This window comes from Macrobrachium nipponense, chromosome 24 (genome assembly GCF_015104395.2).
Source record: "Macrobrachium nipponense isolate FS-2020 chromosome 24, ASM1510439v2, whole genome shotgun sequence".
In the NCBI taxonomy this organism is placed as follows: domain Eukaryota; kingdom Metazoa; phylum Arthropoda; class Malacostraca; order Decapoda; family Palaemonidae; genus Macrobrachium; species Macrobrachium nipponense.
Window position 1 is genome coordinate 66,118,714 of NC_061091.1, and position 21,161 is coordinate 66,139,874.

The 21,161-nt window shown below is 45.6% G+C and overlaps 1 protein-coding gene across 5 annotated transcripts in view; it reads left to right on the plus strand.

The window, feature by feature from the left end:
* The window catches only part of LOC135205726 (protein tramtrack, beta isoform-like), a 73,943-nt gene that overhangs the window by 44,334 nt on the left and 8,448 nt on the right, over positions 1-21,161 (plus strand). For all 5 annotated transcript variants that reach the window (XM_064236807.1, XM_064236811.1, XM_064236809.1 and 2 more), the window contains 2 exons: positions 1,913-2,015; positions 2,236-2,751. In XM_064236807.1, coding sequence (XP_064092877.1) covers positions 1,938-2,015; positions 2,236-2,751 — 594 coding nt within the window. In that variant the 5' untranslated portion in view covers positions 1,913-1,937. The remainder of the gene's footprint in view (positions 1-1,912; positions 2,016-2,235; positions 2,752-21,161) is intronic.

Below are 21,161 nucleotides of genomic sequence, written 5' to 3' on the forward strand. Positions count from 1 at the left end.
GTGGATAAGACCCCATCTACAGACCAGCAAGAACTCTTGGCCACAGATCACTATCTCGCTAAGGCTCTTGAGATGAAGCAGACTCCTGGGCAGTAGCCACGAAGTCTTCCATCTAATAAGGTAGGAACTAAGGTTTATTTATACCTACAACATATGTTGTTTACCTGTCTAGTCAGTTAGTTAGCTGTCTCTTGCCCTCCACCAAAGGGTGTCAATCAGCTATGTATATATCTGACAGGTAAGTTGAATGTATGAAAATGATATTGTTATGATACAATAAAGTTTCATACATACTTACCTGGCAGATATATACGATTGAAGACCCACCCAGCCTCCTCAAGTAAGAAGTCAGATTCTTCCATTCTTGCGCACTCAATCTCTCACACTCGTTACACGTATTCTCAGTTGAGCATTCAACCTTTCTACAACCACTGCATGTAGTGTGAGGATCTACCGAAGCTTTCGGAATCCTCACCTTACAGCCTTCATTCACACACTCTGAAGCTAACACTAGAATCAGACATATTCACGAAAATCCAAAGCGAAGTCCAAAAACCAGTCCACGATAGCGAATGCCAAACAACGATCCAAGTACGTCACCAAAATCAGTCGAAAGATGATCAAAAGCGTTGTGAAAAAAGAATTCCAGTCAGGAGGAAGTAACAACAATGTTGATACTCTACCGGCAACAGAGAGAATCTGATTAGAAAACGGGAATAGTTCCTAGTCCTGCTACCCAGAGCAGGGCGGTAGATCACCTGACCTACCTGTAGCGAGTGCCGCGAAATTTGAATTTCTGTCGGGGACGACGGAGTCGATAGCTATGTATATATCTGCCAGGTAAGTATGTATGAAACTTTATTGTATCATAACAATATCATGTTTAAAAATAATCAGTTGTAATTCTTGAAACAGGATAAGAAATATTATAATTCTGTAAAATAAATGATAGGCCATTATACGGTGAACTAACAACAGTTAAGCATCATGGTCTCGTAACATCCTAGCTTGTGCTTAGCTCGTGCTTAGTTGTGCTAAGTAAGCTTTAAACTTGAAAACAACCTCCGAAAGTTCTCCCTCACTCCACCACATTCATTGCAGTTGGCAATGTTAAAAGGAATAACTGAAAGCTTGCATATGAATGAAATAGAACATGTTTTTTTTAATGAAGTTGACATCAACAAAGGAAGATCTTTGTAACTTGATAAATGATGTCTTGAAGCAAGCTTACAGTTAGTGTTTATGAACCATGGAAATGACAGGCTAAAAGTGAAAAAAGAAAGATTTGCTGTACTTGAATGATGGAGCAATGGCAGACACTAGATCTTGTAGTTTTAGAAGCTTGATATGGGAGATACTGATCAAAGAATAAACAAATTGTGTTGGGTGACAAAAGTTCACAAGGTCATGATGATGCAACTTTGGCTTTGTTCTAAGATGATTTTAACAGGGTCAAAATTAGTCTGATTGTGTTCTGTTGTTTGTTGAAATGCACATCATGGCTAAAGACGTGAACATCAGTGCAGCTTGAGAATGATGAAGTATTCAAGATAGTATAACCATTATTTCAGGTATTGCCACCATGCTATCAAAACTACCAACCCTATGAAAGCTGGAAGGAATTTTTCTAACGAAAGTAGCAAAATTGGCTTGTAAGACTTCATTTAATACTACTGTACAGAGCAATAGCTGGTGTAACATTGTTGATTTGTAATTTTTGCAAAAAAATAACACATATAATCCTTTTTAAGGATAGTGATACAACCTTTGTAAGTGTGTTGGTTCTTGTTAGTTGGATAGTGGATATTTCCTTTTGACTGCAGCATGGAATGGGAGGGTTAGTTCATTTATAGAATGTAAATCATTGCATTTTGAGAATTACTTCAGCTTTGTCTTTTTTTTTTTTTTCCAGGATCATTTCTTAGTACGTGATCAGAATGGCAGATATCTTGAATGTGGAATGGAACAATCATGTTCCCACATTTTTCCACATGCTGTCAGTATTAAGAACCATGGTAAGAAATAATTATGCATCAATGCAAGTTTCTGCATGTAACGTAAAAAAAAGAAATGAAAAGAAAAAACAAACCTAATTACAGATGTTTAAGGAAGCCCTAATCCATTTTGCATTTTTTAATTGATTAAACTTAAATACAGTACATAGTGCCATTCATTATATTCTTCGTATCAATGTTCAGTACACGTACAAAGCTAATGGTGTTATTTATATTACAGGAGAAATACACTGATGCTACTTTGACCTGTGATGGAAGGTTTTACGGAGTGCACAAATTAGTTCTCGCCAGTTGCAGTGATTATTTTATGAACATTTTTGAGAAGACACCTTGCAAACATCCTGTTATTGTTTTGAAGGACATTAAAGCAAACGAAATGGAGGCTCTGCTTAATTATATGTATAATGGAGTTGTGAGTGTAGCGCAGCGTGATTTATCGAAGTTTGTAGCTGCTGCAGAATTGTTACAGATAAAAGGACTTGCTGCTCCCGATGAACCCCCCACTGCCAAGGGAAGGGCCGGTCTTTCACTGCTCCCTGTGTGTAACACAAGTGTGCCTGTGCGGACTAATGTGGAAACTGAGGTTCACCCACCAGACACCACTCAGAACGCAACAAGGAATCCTACACCAGAAAAGAGGACTGAGAAGGGAAATGAAGATGATGTAATAGTGATTTCAGATGTTGAGGAAGTAGCTCAACAAGAAGACAGGAATTCATGTCATTCTCATGTGAAGGTATTCTAATAAGATGTGTTTAGCATGTAAGTACGTACAAACTAGTATAGTTTTACTACTTGTATTGCTTTTGTTGATCTTACTACTTGGAATGTCACTGGAAACAAATTTGCAATTAATGCTGTCAGCTGTCCAATGATAGGGAAGGAGTGTGTGTGTATGAAACAATTTGCCTGCTTGAATATGGGTACATCTCAGTCGCTTAGAAGTACTGTTTGCTCCAAAGCAAGTATGTACAAACCTGTGCACTTATATAGGTGCTCCTTCTGGTGGCAGCTGGTTTCAGTCACTTCAGCTTGTTAATGAGGTAGTTAAGGTGTGAACAGTGAGTGAGAGGCAGAAGCCTCACTTTTCCTTTGGCTGTCATTGAACCAAGAGCATCTTCATTGCTGCTTTGTTTTTCTCAGACTGTACTTTATATTTCAACCTTTATAGTTGCATCTTTAACATTTAGTTTATGGTAAACATACCACCACCACCATGGAATCAGATTGGAAGGCTTAAGACCCAAAATTCCAATTCCAGCAAGGATACATGGACTTTTAGGTATCCTGTATTGGCAGTTTAAGTGATTTCACATTGGCTTGTTGCTGGCCCATCTCATTGGAGGAACAAGATCCTTGGGGGCAGGTCCCTGATTTCACACTTAATGGTGGTGGTGGTGTTTGACATAACCAGTTCAAGTTTCAGTCCCAGACAGATTGGCAGTACTGACTTTTTATGATTCCTCCTGATTTGGCTTCCCCCTCCAGGATCGTTTCCACAATTGTTGAACATTCCATGGAAGGTATCTCTCTTCCTTCAGTGGGATTAATAATAGTCTTTGAATCCTACTGCACGTGGAGTGGGGGTCCATAGCCGAAGAAGCCAGGAAACGAGAACACAGGAGACCTTGAATACCTGGGCACATACATTGGCGATGCCGAGAAGAAACAGAGGAAGCCGTAGTAACACAAACACACACACACATACAAGCAAGAGAGTGAACACGGGCAAAAACAACTGGGTTGGATGGAGAATGAGTAACTGCATCACTCACCCAGGCGGTTAAGAAAAAGACTAATCGTGGTAGTGTGGGGTGCGCGGTTTTTGACTAACTTTCACCTGATATACACATGTGTTGCCAGATCTCACAGATTCCTTGCTGTACAATCTCTGATTGTTTAACCGAATCCAGGTAGTTGCTACAAAATTATCCTATTGTTAAGACCGAAGGTTTGTAGCTATGAAATATACAAATTGTTTTGGAGAATTTGTCATTTTTGTATTGCTAAGTGTACCATTAATATTTTTCCTTCAAAAACATTGTGTTTGGTAGATAGTCCAGTCTTGGCTACATTCCTTACTGAATAATTCTGGAAGTCTTGATTAATACTAAAGCCATTCTCTATCTCAGTTATATCCTTTATGTAAAACTTGATTTTCATATACGTACAGTATAATTGTCATTTTTTTATGCATAATTATTAAAACATACTACTGTAGTTACATATGGTGTACTGTATAATAAATTTCTTTTATGTATACTACTATAATACAGACTATAGTTTTACACTTGGCACTTTCAAAAGATAATAACATATTTTAAATAGTCCAGTGAGACTTACTAACAATGATGAAACTCACACTGCAGCATTCAAAGACTACCATCTGCATAGTCCCTTGATTGAGATTTAATTTTTTGCCTCATTCCAAACTAGTGGTGGCAGTGAAGGCTCTGGTAAAATCATGACTTGTACTGTAACCATTTGAAGTTGTCAGTGAGAGCTCGAGAATGCGATAGACCGGCGCCGGGCTGACACCAAAGACAGACTGGTGCTCCAGGCCTTCTCTAAGTCGGACTCTCGTCCTCGGAGACGTCCAGCTCCACTTCCTCCCCCTGTCCAGCAGCAGTCAAGGAGATCGTCACCTGGTAGGCCGTCGAGGACTTCGAGTTCGGCAGGGCCTTCCGGTTCGACTCTGTGTAAGTCAGAAGATCAACGCCCCTTTCGTTGGTAGGTTAGGCGCCTCTCCCTCTCCTACGCCACTGGTGAGGGAATGCCTGGCGGGCCATTGGGTCAAGTGGCAGAGTTATGGGGCGGAGAAGTGGGTGGTAGATGTCCTTCAGGTGGGATACCTACTGCATCCAACTTCTCTCCTCCTCTGTCAAACAAGCCACAGCTCAGGAAGGCATATCCTCCAGATTCGCTGAAGTTCTTGGCTCTTCTGGAGGAAGTGCAGAAAATGCTGGACAAGGATGCGATAGAGGAAGTGATGCGTCCGTCCCCGGGGTTTTACAGTCCCATCTTGGTGCCCAAGGCGTCGGGAGGATGGGGACCTGTGATCGACTTATCCACCTTGAATCACTTCATCAGGAAGACACGGTTCAAGATGGAGACCCAGCGCTCGGTGTTGGCAGCCGTGAGGGAAGGCAACTTCATGGTGTCGATAGACTCAAGGGACGCATACTTCCAAATCCCTGTTCATGCTACGTCCAGGAAGTTCCTTTGCTTCTCTCTTGGGGACAAGGTCTTTGAGTTCAAAGTCTTGTGCTTCGGGCTGACGACAGCCCCTCAAGTGTTCACAAGGGTCTTCTCTCTCTTGTCAAGTTGGGCCCATGCTCAGGGGATCTGTTTGCTGAGGTACCTCGACGATTGGTTAGTCTTGGCAGTTTGCAGGGAAAAGCTGCTGCAGGACAGGGATTGTCTACTTCGGTTCTGTCTGGAACTGGGCATATTAGTCAACCAGGAAAAGTCGAACCTCGTACCCACTCAAAGGATTCTCTACCTGAGCATGGTCATCAATAAGACGGTGGCAAAAGTTTTCCCGTCAGATCAGAGTTTGGAGAAGTTGTGGGTGGTGGCGCGCAATTTCCTGTCAGAATCACATCTGTCAGCTCATCAGTGGCAGGTTCTTCTGGGAGTGTTAGTCATCCCTGGAGAAGCTGGTCCCTCATGGGTGTCTTTCATCTTCAGTCTCTGCAATGGAGACTGGGAGAGTTCTGGTCTCCAGCGGGGGACTCTCCCCGGTTAATGGTTCCTCTGTCTCTGGAAGTGAGAGAAGACCTTCGTTGGTGGTTGGACGACCAGAATCTGTTAAAGGGTGTCCCTCTGCGTTCTCTTCTACTGGACTTCCTTCTGTTCTTGGACGCCTCCCTCGCAGGTTGGGGGTCTCATTTAGGTGGCCTTATCGATTCAGGTGTTTGGAGTTTGGATGACAAGCAGCAACATATCAATGTCTTGGAGTTGAAGGCAGCCTTCCTGGATCTGAAGGAGTTTCAGAGTAAGGTAGAAGGTCATTCTGTCATTCTCATGTCGGACAACACCACAGTGGTAGCCTATGTGAACAAACAGGGAGGCCTGGTTTCACGTCAACTTCACGCCTTGACTGTCGAGCTTTACCAGTGGGCGGTCAGCAATTCGGTAAAGCTCTCAGCCAGGTATATCCCAGGCAAACGGAACGTGGTCGCAGACAAACTCGGTCTTCGGGATCAGATCCTAGGCACAGAGTGGTCTCTTCATCAAGTGGTGGCAGACAAGCTTTTCCAGATTGGGGGGAGACGCATGCTTGACCTTCTTGCGACTCGCTTCAACAGGAAGCTGAAGATGTTCTGTTCAGTGGTTCCAGATCCTTTAGCATTGGCAGAGGACGCATTCCAACATCCCTGGGACAACCTGGAGGTGTATGCCTTCCCTCCGTTTTGTTTGATCCGTCAGGTTGTGAACAGGCTAATGAGTTCACAGGGTCTCAGGATGACTTTGGTAGCCCCTCTGTGGCCTCTGGCGGATTGGTTCCCAGATCTGCTGTCGTTATCAGAGGTTCCGAGGGAGATTCCCCCTTGGCGACATCTCCTGTGTCAGCCCCATGCAAAAAGGTTCCACCAGTCAGTAGAATCCCTGTCTCTTCACGGTTGGAGGCTATCAAGTATCTCCTCCGAGCGAGAGGCTTTTCTCAGAGAACAGCTGGGCATATGTCCAGCAGTCTTAGAAAGTCGACCTCCGCGGTTTACCAAGGCAAATGGGCAATCTACTGTGATTGGTGTCGTGAACGGGGTTATTCTCCACTCACAACCTCTATTCAGCGAATAGCAGACTTTTTAACCTTCCTCAGAGACAGAAATGTTTGTCCGTTTCTGCCATTAGAGGCTACAGGGCAGCCCTGATTTTGGTGTTACGCCTTAAGGGTATCGACATCTCTTCCTGTGAACTTTCCCTGCTAGTTAAGGGGTTTGAGCAGTCGAGTTCTCCTAGAGAGCTCAAGCCTCCAACGTTGGATGTTTCCTTGGTTCTTAAGAGCTTCACTAAGAGTCCGTATGAGCCCTTGCGTCGCTCATCTGACAGGAACCTGACGCTCAAGACAGTTTTCCTTCTGGCCTTGGCATCATCCAAGAGGGTAAGAGAGCTCCATGGTCTGAGCTTTGAGGTGAAGCACACCAGGGGTTGGGGGTTGATGTCCTTTGAATTTGTCCCAGAATTCGTGGCCAAGACCCAAAATCCCTCTGTGCATGATGACAGGTTCATTTCGTTTTCCATTTCATCACTGAATGACTTTGTGGGTGGTGATGCTCAAGAGCTTTTGTTCTGCCCTGTCTGGGCCCTGCGTTACTATCTTAAAAGGACTCAGCACCTTAGACCAGGCTGCCGCAGACTTTTTGTTAGCACAGGCCGTACAAGAAGAGGTGTCTAAGAATACTATCTCTTTTTGGATATGGGAAGCCATCAGTCAGGCATACTTGACTCTCGATGATTCCACCACCACATCTGTGCAGGCTAGAGCACATGACGTTTGGGGTATTGGTCCCTCTCTGGCTTTCAAAAAGAACTTGGCTGTACTTAGAGTGCTGAGCGCTGGTACTTCTATATTAAGGATGTTGCCCACAGATCTGTGGACACGTTTTCCCTGGGTCCTGTGGTGGCTGCCCAACAGGTTGTGTAACTCATAGTTGCCCTTAGCGGGGCACTTTTGTATCTTACCTAAGATAATTGTATGGATGAGAGAATGAGTAAGTTGGCTGGTCTCCTTGTTTCTCTTGTACCTTTCCTTCTTCCTTCGGGCGGTTTAGGAATAGACACGTCATTCGCTGGACTGGTCTGATACAGGTGAGTAAGGTAGTCATACTGATAGTGTGGTCGTGCATTATACAAATATCTTACCCGCTATTTGGTAGCATATGCTCCACTCCTTGGCAAGGAGGTGTTTGGAGTAATACAAACCCTGGTGTCTTGGTTTGTTATTCGACAGTCAAAGTTTCTCTTTGGTTCCCTATACAATGGTTCTCCCATGTATCATTGTATGTCACTCAGGTTCAGAGTGGTTAGATATCAATTTATCTAGCTTCTCAACGGACTTCAGTCCCTCTCCAGAAATCATTTCTTCTGGGAGCTGGACTGGTGGGTAGGCCCCCAGCCAGTCTAGGATGTCTTGTACCTCCCTCCAAGTATGAGTCTACCCTATTGTTAAGACCAAAGGTTTGTTCGCGTATGAACAAATGACAAATTTTCTAAGACAATTTGATTTTTGTTCATGAAACTTACCTGACAGATATATATATAGCTGTATTCTCCGAAGTCCGACAGAATTTCAAAACTCCCGGCACACGCAGTGGGCGGCCAGGTGGTTAGTACCCATTCCCGCCGCTGGGAGGCGGATATCAGGAACCATTCCCATTTTCTATTCAGATTTTTCTCTGTCGCCGGTAGTGTAAACACCTGTTTCCATTACCTCCGCCTAGGATTTTGAAAACTTCTTTTTTGCCTTGAGTATCCTGATTGACTTTTGGTTTTTTGGACTAGATTGTTGGCTTGGCATACGCGATAGTGGTTTGATTTGGATTTTGGCTTTGACTTTTCTTTAATACGATGTCTGGATCTAGTTCTACTAGTTTCAGTGTGTGTGGTGTGCAAGAATGTAAGGTGAGGCTACCGAAAGCTTCGGTAGACCTCACTCTGTGTGCACAAAATGTCGAGGTCATGTATGTTTGTTGAACGATAGATGCATCGAGTGTGAGGAATTGACAGATCTTGAGTGGAAGGCGTATGATTCCTATATAAGAAAGCTTGAACGTGATAGAATCAGGAGGTCTTCCTCCAGGAGTGCTTCTGTGAATAGAAGTCAGGGTAATATTGTATCACCATCGATCCCCCCTGTAGATTTTATTGAACCTAACCCTGTAGTGTTGCCTTCGGGTAATCAGGAGGTGTCTACAGAAGGAAACGTGCTCTCTACGATCATGGAGTTGATTCGTGCCCTGGAGTCAAAAGTGCTCGCGCTACAATCGGATGTGTTGAAGTGCAATGAAAGTGTTGGTGCATCTAGTGTTGTGGAGGGGGCGTCAGATCGGTCCCATAATGCCTCCAGGTCTAGACCTCTGTCGGACTCCCAGGACTTAGGGAGTGGGCAAGTCGAAAGCCGAAGGAGGGTTACGGGAACTAAAAACCGGTCTGACATCCCTTCGGCAGAATCTGTGGACGCGTCCCAGGCTGCCAAGGATCGTGCGCGGACACGAATCCTTAAAGAATGTTTCTCAGCCTCCGAGGCGTCCTCCCCTCACCGGGGCTGGAGTGCTCGGAGAGCCTCTCGCGAGGAGAGCGGCAAGGGCGCAAGACGTCGCACAGGCGGCCGTCGTCCTTGTCGCCCTCTTAAGAGAGGTTTTAGAGAAGAGGACGCTTCACGTCCTTCTTATCAACCCTCTTTTCATTCGTCACCTGAATATTTTGAAGCCTTCCCACCACAGAAAATGACCAAGACTTCATCGGAGGAGGACGCTTTTGAGCGCCCAAGTTGCTCTAAATTTGCCCCTGAGACGAAGGAGAGGGCATCCCCTCGCCTGTCTTCCTCTCACAGGATTATTCCTTCTCCTGATCAAGAATTTTCTCCGTCAAGGTAGATACTGATGGATATGCAAAAACAGTTGGCGTCCAATTTTGCAAAGAGAGAGACAGAACCCTGTCGGCGAAGGAAGGACTGGTGGCTGCCTGTCAAGAGAACCAGGCAGTCCCCGGCTCCTTCTCCTCGTTCTTCGGCCTCTTCGTCACCTTCTAGCAGCCGACTCATTCGAGAACGTGAAAGCGTTCCTTGTGAGAGAGCGTCTAGGAGAGACGAGCATGACAAAGACGTGAGTTGTCGCACAGGCGGCCGGCGTCTTTGTCAAGAGGTCGTGAACGTCCAGAAATCCCCGACTGACAATCATCGTTCTAAGTTTTCCTCTCGTGCACGTCAAGATCAAGAGCCTCGTAAGGACGTCTCTGAATACGCAAGACACGCTCGACGTCCTGCACATTTAGTCGTTAAGGAAGATAATGTTAACGAAACTCGACGTCCTGCTTTGCGTGACGTTAATCAGGATGCTTTTGAGGAAGCTTCCGACGACATTCGACGTCCTGCTCATCGAAGCGCTCGCCAGGACGCTCGTGAAGACGCTTCGCAGGACGCTCGGCGTCCTACGCATCGGGACGCTCTCCAGGACGCTCGGGAGGACGCTTTGGAAGAATATATAAGTCCGAAGCGTCATGATGTTCTGCAGAATGTTACCTTCCAAGATCTTAAAGTGTCGAAGTTAGCGGTGAAACAGAAATGAATTGGTACTTCTAACCCTACTTCATACAGAGGCACCCTCTTGCGAACAGGGCCTCAAGGATTAATAACATCACGGTCTTTGAAGGACGCTGCTGCTAGAGAAAGAGAATCGTCTAGTGATTTGTGTCCTGCGGACGATGAAGAGCCAACAACGTCATCCTCCTCGGATTATAAGACGTTGACTCACCTTCTGAAAAACTTGTTCCCGGATAAGTTTCAGGCACCGGTTCCTTGCTCTCCACCTTCGCAGTTGGCCTCATCGAAGACCAGGAAAGCACCTGGCTTCGTTAAAATGGCCACTTCGTTCTCTGCGAAGAGAGCATTTAAAAGAATCCAAGATTGGATGGACTCAAGGAAGGCGAAAGGCAACACTTCCTTTGCTCTTCCTCCATCGAGACTAAGCGGGAGAGCAGGAATCTGGTACGAAACGGGAGAAGAAGCGGGATTGAAAGCTCCGTCTTCCTCCCAAGGCGATTTCGCTAACTTGGTTGACACTCCGAGGAGGTCGTACCTTTCATCAGCAAAAGTTTCCTGGACCAAGTCGGAAATGGATGACCATCTGAAAGGCATCTTCAGGCCCTTAGAAGTATTTAACTTCCTGGATTGGTGCTTGGGGGCCCTGGACTTACAATCCAAAAGTCCCGACTCGATTTCATTGGAAGAATTATCCAGCGTGTTGGCATGTATGGATAGAGCAGTAAGGGATGGCTCTGATGAACTGGCATCCCATTTCGCTACTGGACTACTAAAGAAGAGAGCTCTGTACTGCAGTTTTGCGGCGAAATCAGTGTCTCCTGCGCAGAAGGCAGAATTGTTGTTCGCCCCTTTTCATACATTCAACTTACCTGTCAGATATATACATAGCTATCGACTCCGTCGTCCCCGACAGAAATTCGAATTTCGCGGCACACGCTACAGGTAGGTCAGGTGATCTACCGGCCTGCCGCTGGGTGGCAGGACTAGGAACCATTCCCGTTTTCTAATCAGATTCTCTCTGTCGCTGGGAATGTAAACATATGTTTACTTTCCCTCCTGATTTGATTTTCGTGTTTCATCGCCATCGATCTTCTGGGCCAACTTTTACAGGGAAGTACTGGATCGGTGGTTCGGCATACGCTTTAAATAACTTTTTAATAACTTTTAATGAATTAACTTCGAAGTTTTCGAAGAATAGAGGATGTGTAACTACCGAAGTTTTTGGTAGACAATTACATAGTTTGCAAGAAAGGGAAATATAAATATTTATTCATTGATAAAGTGTAATGAATGTTAGAATTTGATTGAGGAAAATAAGGTAACTTCCTATTTGAGGAAGTCAGAAAAACATAGAACTAGATATGCTTTTTTTTTAGAAGCTTTAATAGCTCTCGTTCTGACGAGCAGTTAGAATATTAACAGTACTAGTAGTGTAGTTTCCTCATCACCTTCTTACTTCACAGAAACTACAAATTCATTTGCAATTTGAAGATAAAGGAATGTAGCTCAAGATACGAGCTATTATAAGGTAAGAAGTGATTATAGTGTTCCTCATTGCAATAGAGGGTGCGTCTGATCGGCTCTTGTCTCGCTCCCAGGTCTAGACCTCTTCCAAGCTCACAGGCCCAGAGGAGAAGGAATGTCGAAAGCCTTACGGAGGTTACAGAGAATCCCCACCGATCAGGCGTCCCCTCGGCAGGTTCTGTAGGACGTCCCAGACTGCCAGGGATAGCCATTGGAAAGGCATCCTATTCAATGTGTTCCCCTTATTATTATCGTCTTGACGAATAAGGAGAAGAAACATCCAACGGCGTAGATTAAATGAAGATGCAAGATAATCTCGTCTGGCTATCGGAACCTCAGAAGAGACGGAGAAAGGAAGACATCATTCGATAAGTTGCGGTAGAGGCATTGCCCTATCCGGGTTCGTCCCCCCGTACAGCTGGACGGGGGGGCCTCTATCCCATGGAGGTTTGAAATAGTTATTTCAATAAATTCCTCATCGGTACATGTATATGAAAATATATCTATTCTGAGAAGAACGAATTAGATATTAAAGAATATTTGTTGATCGAATGAATTATATGGATCTCGATTAGTGATTACACATATATATATAACTTTTAAGCTTCTAGCTCCTTGGCATGAAGCTCCGGTAACGAGGCTCAATGCGCCTAAAGCGTCTGAAATAAGGCGCAAAGCGCCTGAAACGAGGCGCAAAGCACCTGAAGGGCCTGAATATAGGCGCAAAGCGCCTGAAGCACTATGAACCAGGATCTTCATCGGAAATGGAAGTCCTTCTCATTCAGAAGAAAGGGAGGGCTATGTCGAAAATGGAAGTATTGTCGAATTCTAAGCAAGAACAAATGTACAAGAGATCGGAACCTTCCGCACACAGAACCTTCCGCACAAGCGGAACCTTCCAGAAGGCGGAAGATTCCAGATTCAAATAACCTTCCAGACGGACAGAACTTTCCAAGCGGGAATCTTTTTCCGGATAAGCGGAACATTCCGAACGCGGAACTTTCCAGGGGCGCGGAACCTTCCGCACAAGAAAAACTTTCCAAGCGCGATACGTCTGCTAGGATCCAGGAGTATTCTGATCACGATACTTCTCCTAGGCGCCAGGAGTATCGTGATCGGAACGCGATACTCCTGCCAGGTGCCAGGAGTGTTCCGATCACGATACTCCTCCCAGGCGCCAGGAGTATTCGGAACGCGATACTCCTGCCAGGCACCAGGAGTATTCCGAAGAGCACGATACTCCTCCCAGGCGCCAGGAGTATTCGGAACGTGATACTCCTACCAGGCGCCAGGAGTATTCCGATCACGATACTCCTCCTAGGAAAGCGATACTTCTGCCAGGCGCCAGGAATATTCCGAGCACGATACTCCTCCCAGGCGCCAGGAGTATTCGGAAGTGTGATACTCCTACCAGGCGCCAGGAGTATTCCGATCACGATACTCCTCCTAGGAAAGCGATACTTCTGCCAGGCGCCAGGAGTATTCCGAGCACGATACTCCTCCCAGGCGCCAGGAGTATTCGGAGCGCGATACTCCTGCCAGGCGCCAGGAGTATTCCGAGGACGAGGAGTATTCCGATCGCGATACTCCTCCCAGGCGCCAGGAGTATTCTAGGCAAGATACTCCTGCTTAGCGCCAGGCACTTTCTCCTACAAGAAAAGCCTGACAACCGCCAAGAGTCCTCCAGGCGAAAGGTGAAAGACATTCGAGGCTTCTCCTGATAGGGACGGGAGTTGTCGCACAGGCGGCCGTCGCCCTTGTCAGGATAGTCTTAATGCAATAAAGGCAAGAGCAAGTTCGGCTTTTTCCAGGCAGGGACTCAAGATGTAGCACAGGCTGCCGTAGCCCTTGTCAGGTTAGAGCCGTACTGCTAAAAGCCCTTCACCTTTCGAAAGGAAGCGCTCTCCTCCGGTTGCTCAATCTTCTCCCAACTTGAGGAATGGAAGATAGAGCAGAATTGTGAGAATTAGTTCAGTATTACTGAACTAATTCTCACAGAGGATTTTAAAATCATCCTCCTTCTAAAAAATAATGCAACCAACCATTTACAGAAAGAGGGGCAATCGTTTGGAAGTTGAACTAGATTCATACGAGCTCTCATTCATTGATTAGAGGCTCTTCCAGATAAGAAAGGCGTAAAATACGGACTTATCTCCAAGATAATAAAAGCTGGAGAGATTCTCTTTGATCCTCGGTTGTCATTTGCGATCTCTTTCGACTAATACTCATTCGGGATTATTGACGAAAAGAACGAAGAGAGTAAGATTTCCATTCTTTCTCTGCATGTCGGAAAGGAAAGAATGTCGTAGAAGGCTTGGTGTATACGACTACTGAATGACAAGTCATATACGCATACCATAGTTGCCTTTCTGGTTCGCTACGGAATTATCTATATCCTTACAGGATTTTCCTAGTAAGGACTTCGCTTAAAAGGTTTGTTACGACAATACCTACTCAGCTTCGGTATCTAACAAAGGTTGTTTGGCTTAAATTTGCATTATTGAGAGCTTTCTTAGACTCGAGAATAATTTTATTATATCCATTCATTGAAGGGAGTAACTGGCAACTCAGAATGAATGCAGCCAGGCAGTGAACGAGACGGCTGTAATTGTAAGCCAATCCAGTACCATCCGGTTCTCGGTCGTGAACGGTTGGTTACATCTCTCTCTCCTAAGGGATCGAATGCTTCACCGTATATTCCCCCTACAATCAGGGACTTAACCACGAATTGAGGGGATTTTTAGGCAAACATGAATAACATCGTATTCGTTTTGCTAAGGATCTCTCTCTGCCTCGGCGAGGAAAGAATGTAGTAGAAAATTCACCTTAAGATAACGGTTACGGTTAAGCCTTATGCACACACCGTGGTTAATTACAGAGTTCCTACTATCCTTACAAGAGTTTCCTAGATGAATGCTGTTTACCACAATGTGACGGTATTATAAAGGATTTTAATTCGGCAGAGCACGATTTAACCTATTTGGAAACAGACACGGAACGTAACGATCCTTACCAGGTTCGATGCGGGATTTTGCACGTCCGTGAGAACCTTTTTGATCGACGATAATAACTGTTAACGTATGTTTAACATTTATTTGAAAGAGTTGTCAGAACCTGCGGAAAGTATTCACAGATCTCTTCGCAAGGTAGAAGATGAACGAGCTTCTTATAGATTGCTTCCTTTTCCTCGAAACAAGAGAGGTAGCAAGATACGCCATCTTTAATTTAAATAGGGGAATAAACTTTAGTCTTTTTCCCCTAGTTATATATATTCTTAACAGTTATTAAAATAAATGGGCGTCAAAGGAAGAAGATGAATGCATCATTTTGGCAATAAAAGGTTGGATTCACAGAGGTCACGTTCTTCTCTCAGCATGTGTCGGAAGGTTTTTCTAAGAGAGTAGAGATTTTATCGGAATCTATTATAAATATTGGACCTGAAAAACCTATCCACTCTGAGTCTGTCTGCGTGCAGACTGACCAGAAGTAAATATGAATGAGAGGATTTTTCAAGGGAAGCTTGATAATTCCTTTAAATATGTTAAAGACATAGAGTTGCTGCAGATCGTGCTAGATGGAAAGGGGAAACTGTCCTCTTCCGATACCTCTGTGAACCACATAGTGGTTTTCTTCCCTTTCAGAGGGAAGAATCACCTTGGTATTTTATGCTATCAATGAACACAGTAAAAAGATATACTCTGTCTCGACAAAGAATATTAGAGATAGTAGAGAATTAAGATCTTCGGGATCTTATACAATACCTCTATACGATAAGAGTAAGAGATCTTATACTTAGAATGGGATCCTAATTTGGGCCTCAGATTCCGTGTTCCGACAAGATGGAACTGCTCCTAATCAAATGTTTCTCTTGGTCCTAAACGATCAAAAGGACAAGTGAAATTTTGGGCTTTAGAATCTGGAATCAAATTCTATGAAGACTCGGCAATGGGTTCTGGCCAGCATAGTATGTTTGGCAAAAGAACTAAAGCCTTTTATTCCTGGATCAACGCTTTCAGATAGAGGTTTCGTTGTCCGGGTAATGTATTGACGTTGTCATCTACAGAAGAAGACAAGGTTTAAACGTTTACTGACAGAGTCTTTGGAACGCGATGAGGGCTCAAACTACTTCCCAAAAGGTTCAGAGAGATACATTCAAGAGCTAGAAATCAGGAGTCCTACCAATTTCAGCTCAGAATCTCTTTAAACTTCCAGGCTCCTTCCCTTCCTTCGGGCAAGGATAGGGAAGCTTCTGCAACGAGAAAACTCATCAACATGTAGGAGGAGAACTCGTTAGCAACAGAAGTATTCAATAAGGATCCTCCTTGGAGGAAGACTTGTCTCTCGGACTTTTAGATTTCCTATCGTCTACTGGATGTAGCTGACTAAAATCACCTCCCCTTGCCGGAAAGGCCAAAAGCTCAAAGTGAAAGAATTTCTTCCACCCTTCTCCAGTCTCCTGATAAACGATGGTGGATCTTCAGGACTTTCGGACAATGTAGCGCCAGTCAGGCGCCAAATGCCAAAACAGGCGTGAAGACGCCAGAGAAAGACAGTCAATATGAACACTATCATTGTTTGATAAGGAGAAGAGCGGGCCTCCAACCTGGGGCAGTGCGCTAGAGGCGAACAAAACGGGAAAAAGTGTCCGATGTGGACATCGGCGCAAGGCACTGGCAAGGTGCGAGGCACCAGCCAGGCGCGAGGCGCCAGGCAAACAGGATGCGCCAGCCAGGCGCAAGGAGCCAGGCAGGCGCAAGGCGCCAGCCAGGGCGGAGGCGCCAAGCAGGCGCGAGGCGTCAGCCAGGCGCAAAGCGCCAGCCAGGCGCTAGGCTTCATCCAGATGAGATCCAGTTCAAAGAAAGTCCTAGTCTTCTTTGAAACAATGGTGATCTCTAAAGCACTTCATAAGTGACTTCTTGATACCTTCAAACAGCTGAGAATTTAAAAGCTCATGAAGTGCGAGCTTTTGCAAATTCTTGTTCTTTTCGTAACAATATGTCAGGAAGACATATTAGCTTTAACATATGAGAGATGCAACTATGTGTTGACTGCTCATTACACGAAGGACTTCAAGTTAACCTACGAGAGATCCTTCTCTCTTGGTTTATACGTATCAGCGGATACGTTGCTGGGATAAGGAGCCGACACTGATCCTTTAATAATGAGTTGAATTTATTTTAACTTAGTGATTTTTTTTTGAGGTTTGATTTGGAGTTTGGGGGATAACTCTTTTTCAATTCTAGCGCGAACCCTCATGTTAGGAACAGGTGATCGGGATCGGTGTTGCGCTTCTTAGTTATGCCAATAGGCATAGGCATATTGTCATATAAGCGGATTAGCACCCATTGACAAATGCCAATTAGGCTCGACCGAGTAAGTGGATAAGACCCCATCGGTAGACCCACAAGAACTCTTGGCCACAGATCACTATCTTGCTAAGGCTCTTGAGACGAAGCAGACTCCTATGCAATAGCTAGGAAGTCGACCCTTCGTCTAGAAACACAGAGGAACCAAGGTCTATAAATACCTACAACACATGTTGTTTACCTGTCTAGTCAGGAGTTAGCTGTCTCTTGCCCTCCACCAAAGGGTGTCAATCAGCTATGTATATATCTGACAGGTAAGTTGAATGTATGAAAATGATATTGTTATGATACAATAAAGTTTCATACATACTTACCTGGCAGATATATACGATTGAAGACCCACCCAGCCTCCCCGCAGGAGACAGGTGGAAGAGAGAATCTGATTAGAAAACGGGAATGGTTCCTAGTCCTGCCACCCAGCGGCAGGCCGGTAGATCACCTGACCTACCTGTAGCGTGTGCTGTGAAATTCGAATTTCTGTCGGGGACGACGGAGTCGATAGCTATGTATATATGCCAGGTAAGTATGTATGAAACTTTATTGTATCATAACACTATCATTTTTCGACACATCTTTTCCCGCAGTCCATGATAAAGGATCTGTCAGTTAACCTGCAGGAAAAGGCGACGCAGGACCTCTTGACACAGTCTTCCAGACGTCCTACAGCCCAGGCTTCTACTTCAGCCACACAAGCCCCCAAGAAGAAGTTTAAGCCCTTTCGTGGAGCTCCTTCCTCGAGAGCTTTTCCTCGAGGAAGGGGGTTCTCTAGAGGCAAGGTCTCCTCAAAGAACAAGGGAAAAAATTGACATTTCTGCCCTTCAGGCACCTGTCGGAGCGAGACTCGCATTTTTTGCTCATGCGTGGAGAATGATAGGGTCGGACACCTGGTCCCTCAATATAATCGAGAGAGGATACAAGATCCCTTTCCTCTCTGCTCCTCCATTGAGCACGCAGCCTATAGACCTGTCGCCCTCATACCAGCCGGAGAAGCAACAGATATTGCTCGACCTTTTAGACCAGATGTTAGAGAAGAGAGCCGTAGAAGAAGTCCTAACGTTAGATTCCCCAGGCTTCTACAACAGGTTATTCCTGGTTCCGAAGCAGTCTGGGGGATGGAGGCCTGTCCTAGACGTCAGCAGGCTGAACCTTTTCGTGAGAAAAGAAAAGTTCAGGATGGAAACGTCCCAGTCTGTACTAGGGGCTTTAAGACCAGGAGACTGGATGGTGTCATTGGATCTCCAAGACGCGTACTTCCACGTCCGGATTCATCCTCAATCAAGAAAGTTCCTGAGGTTCGTCTTGAAAGGACAGGTCTTCGAGTTCAGGGCTCTATGCTTTGGACTAAGTACGGCGCCGATGGTATTCACTCTCCTCATGCGAAATGTGGCGAAATGGCTTCACCTATCAAAAATAAATCTCGCTTTACCTGGACGACTGGCTAATCAGATCGTCTTCGGAGTCAAGGTGCCTGAAGGACCTTCAAACGACGTTACAGCTGACGAAGGCCCTAGGCCTAATAGTCAATTACGAGAAGTCCCATCTGATCCCCACGCAGTCCATCGTGTATCTGGGGATTCAGATGGATTCAGTGGCTTTTCAAGCTTTTCCATCCAGGGAACGTCAGCAGAAATGCTTAGAAAAAGTGTCAGCTTTCTTAGGGAAGGAAACATGCTCGGCGAAGGAATGGATGAGTCTGCTGGGAACCATTTCCTCGCTGGAGAAGTTTGTTTCCCTGGGGAGGTTGCACCTCAGGCCGCTCCAGTTTTTTCTAGCAGAAAGCTGGAAAGACAAGCAAGATCTAGACACGACATTGATAATTTCCCAATCGGTCAAGGATCATCTGAAGTGGTGGCAAGATCCAGTCAAACTGTCAGAAGGACTGTCCCTCAGCCTTTTGAGCCCCGACCTAGTGTTGTTCTCAGACGCATCCATGGCGGGCTGGGGAGCAACACTAGGCAAGGAGGAAGTGTCAGGCCTCTGGAGAGGGGAACAGAGGTCCTGGCACATAAACCTAAAAGAGTTGGAAGCTATTCGGTTAGCTCTCCAATTCTTTGAGGAACGAGTGGTGGGCCGAGTTGTCCAGATCAACTCGGACAACACCACAGCTCTCGCATATATCAAAAAACAGGGGGGGACACACTCTCGATCCCTGTTCGAGATAGCAAGAGACATCCTCCTATGGACGAAAGCTCGGAACATAGTAATCCTAACGAGGTTCGTTTCGGGAGTGCAAAATGTCCGGGCGGATCTTCTAAGCCGCCAACATCAACTGCTTGCCACGGAATGGACTCTCCATCTAGAGGTCTGCCAAGAGTTATGGAAACTATGGGGACGCCCGCTAGTGGACCTCTTCGCAACCTCAAAAACGAAGAGGCTTCCTATTTATTGCTTGCCGGTTCTCGACCCGGGAGCAATAGCAATAGATGCCATCCTATGGGACTGGACGGGGATGGACGTCTACGCCTTTCCCCCGTTCAAACTATTAGGAGAGGTAATCAGGAAGTTTGCGGCGTCTCCGGGAGCGAGAATGACACTAATCGCCCCGTTTTGGCCTTCAAGCGACTGGTTCACGGAGGTCATGTCTCTCCTAGTAGACTTCCCAAGAACCCTTCCAGAGAGAGTCGATCTTCTCAGACAGCCCCACTTCGAGAGGTACCACGGAAACCTCTCCGCTCTGAGTCTGACTGCGTTCAGACTATCAAAAAGTTGGCCAGAGCGAGAGGTTTTTCAAGACCGGTGGCAGAAGCTATTGCCAACGCTAGAAGAGCTTCCTCTCGAGCAGTTTATCAATCTAAGTGGGCTGTCTTCAGGAAGTGGTGTAGGAAGAAAGGTATTTCCTCCTCCATGACCTCTGTGAGCCAGATCGCTGATTTTCTCCTGCATCTGAGAAATGTGGACAGACTTGCGGTGCCCACGATCAAAGGATATAAAAGTATGTTGTCAGCTGTCTTCCGTCACAGAGGGTTAGACCTGACAAACAATAAAGACCTTCACGATCTTTTGAGGTCCTTTGAAACATCGAAAGTACCGCAACCGAAGGTCCAATCATGGAACCTGGACGTAGTCCTGAAGTTCCTAATGTCAAGTCCATTTGAACCTCTACATGCTGCCTCGTTGAAAGACGTTACAAGAAAGGCGATTTTCCTAACCGCTCTTGCCACAGCGAAGAGGGTTAGTGAAATTCAAGCAATAAATAGACATGTGGGCTTCAGGGGACACAATGCAGTGTGCTCCCTGAGCCCTTCCTTCTTAGCGAAGAACGAAAATCCATCTAACCCCTGGCCGAAGACCTTTGAGATCAAGGGGTTAGCAGAGATCATTGGACGAGAGCCAGAGAGAGTCCTGTGCCCTGTCAGGGCTCTCAAGTTTTATTTGGAAAAAACTAAAGACTGTCGGGGTCCTTCGGAAAATCTGTGGTGTTCCGTTAAGAGACCCGACTTTCCAATGTCAAAAAACGCACTGGCATTCTTTTTACGAAGCACCATCAGGGAGGCCCATGCGTCCTGTCCAGATGGTGATCTGAAACTTTTGAAAGTAAAAGCCCATGAGGTGAGAGCTGTCGCAACCTCAATGGCGTTTCAAAAGAATATGGCACTCAGCGATATCCTAAGTGCTACATTTTGGCAAACAAAGCAACTCTGTGTTTCGCTTCACACTACCTGCGGGATGTGAAGACAGCATATGAGAACTGCGAGTCGCTAGGACCATACATATCCGCAGAAATATTATTGGGGGCAGGAAGCAGCACTAATCCTATCCTATAGAAAAGGGATAGGTGGGCTTTTAATTTTATGGTGTTGGTTTACGGTTGAAGGGTTGGTCGCTTGAGGCGCTTTCCCTTTCTTTAGCCTAGAAGTTATGGGACTAACTTTGATAGGTTAGGTCAGGTGGTGGTTTTTAGCTTTGTTGCCCTCACAGTATGGTCAGTATGGTCTAGTCGCATTGTGGTCACGCTCCCGTAACGATCATCTAGAACTCGCCAGCTACACA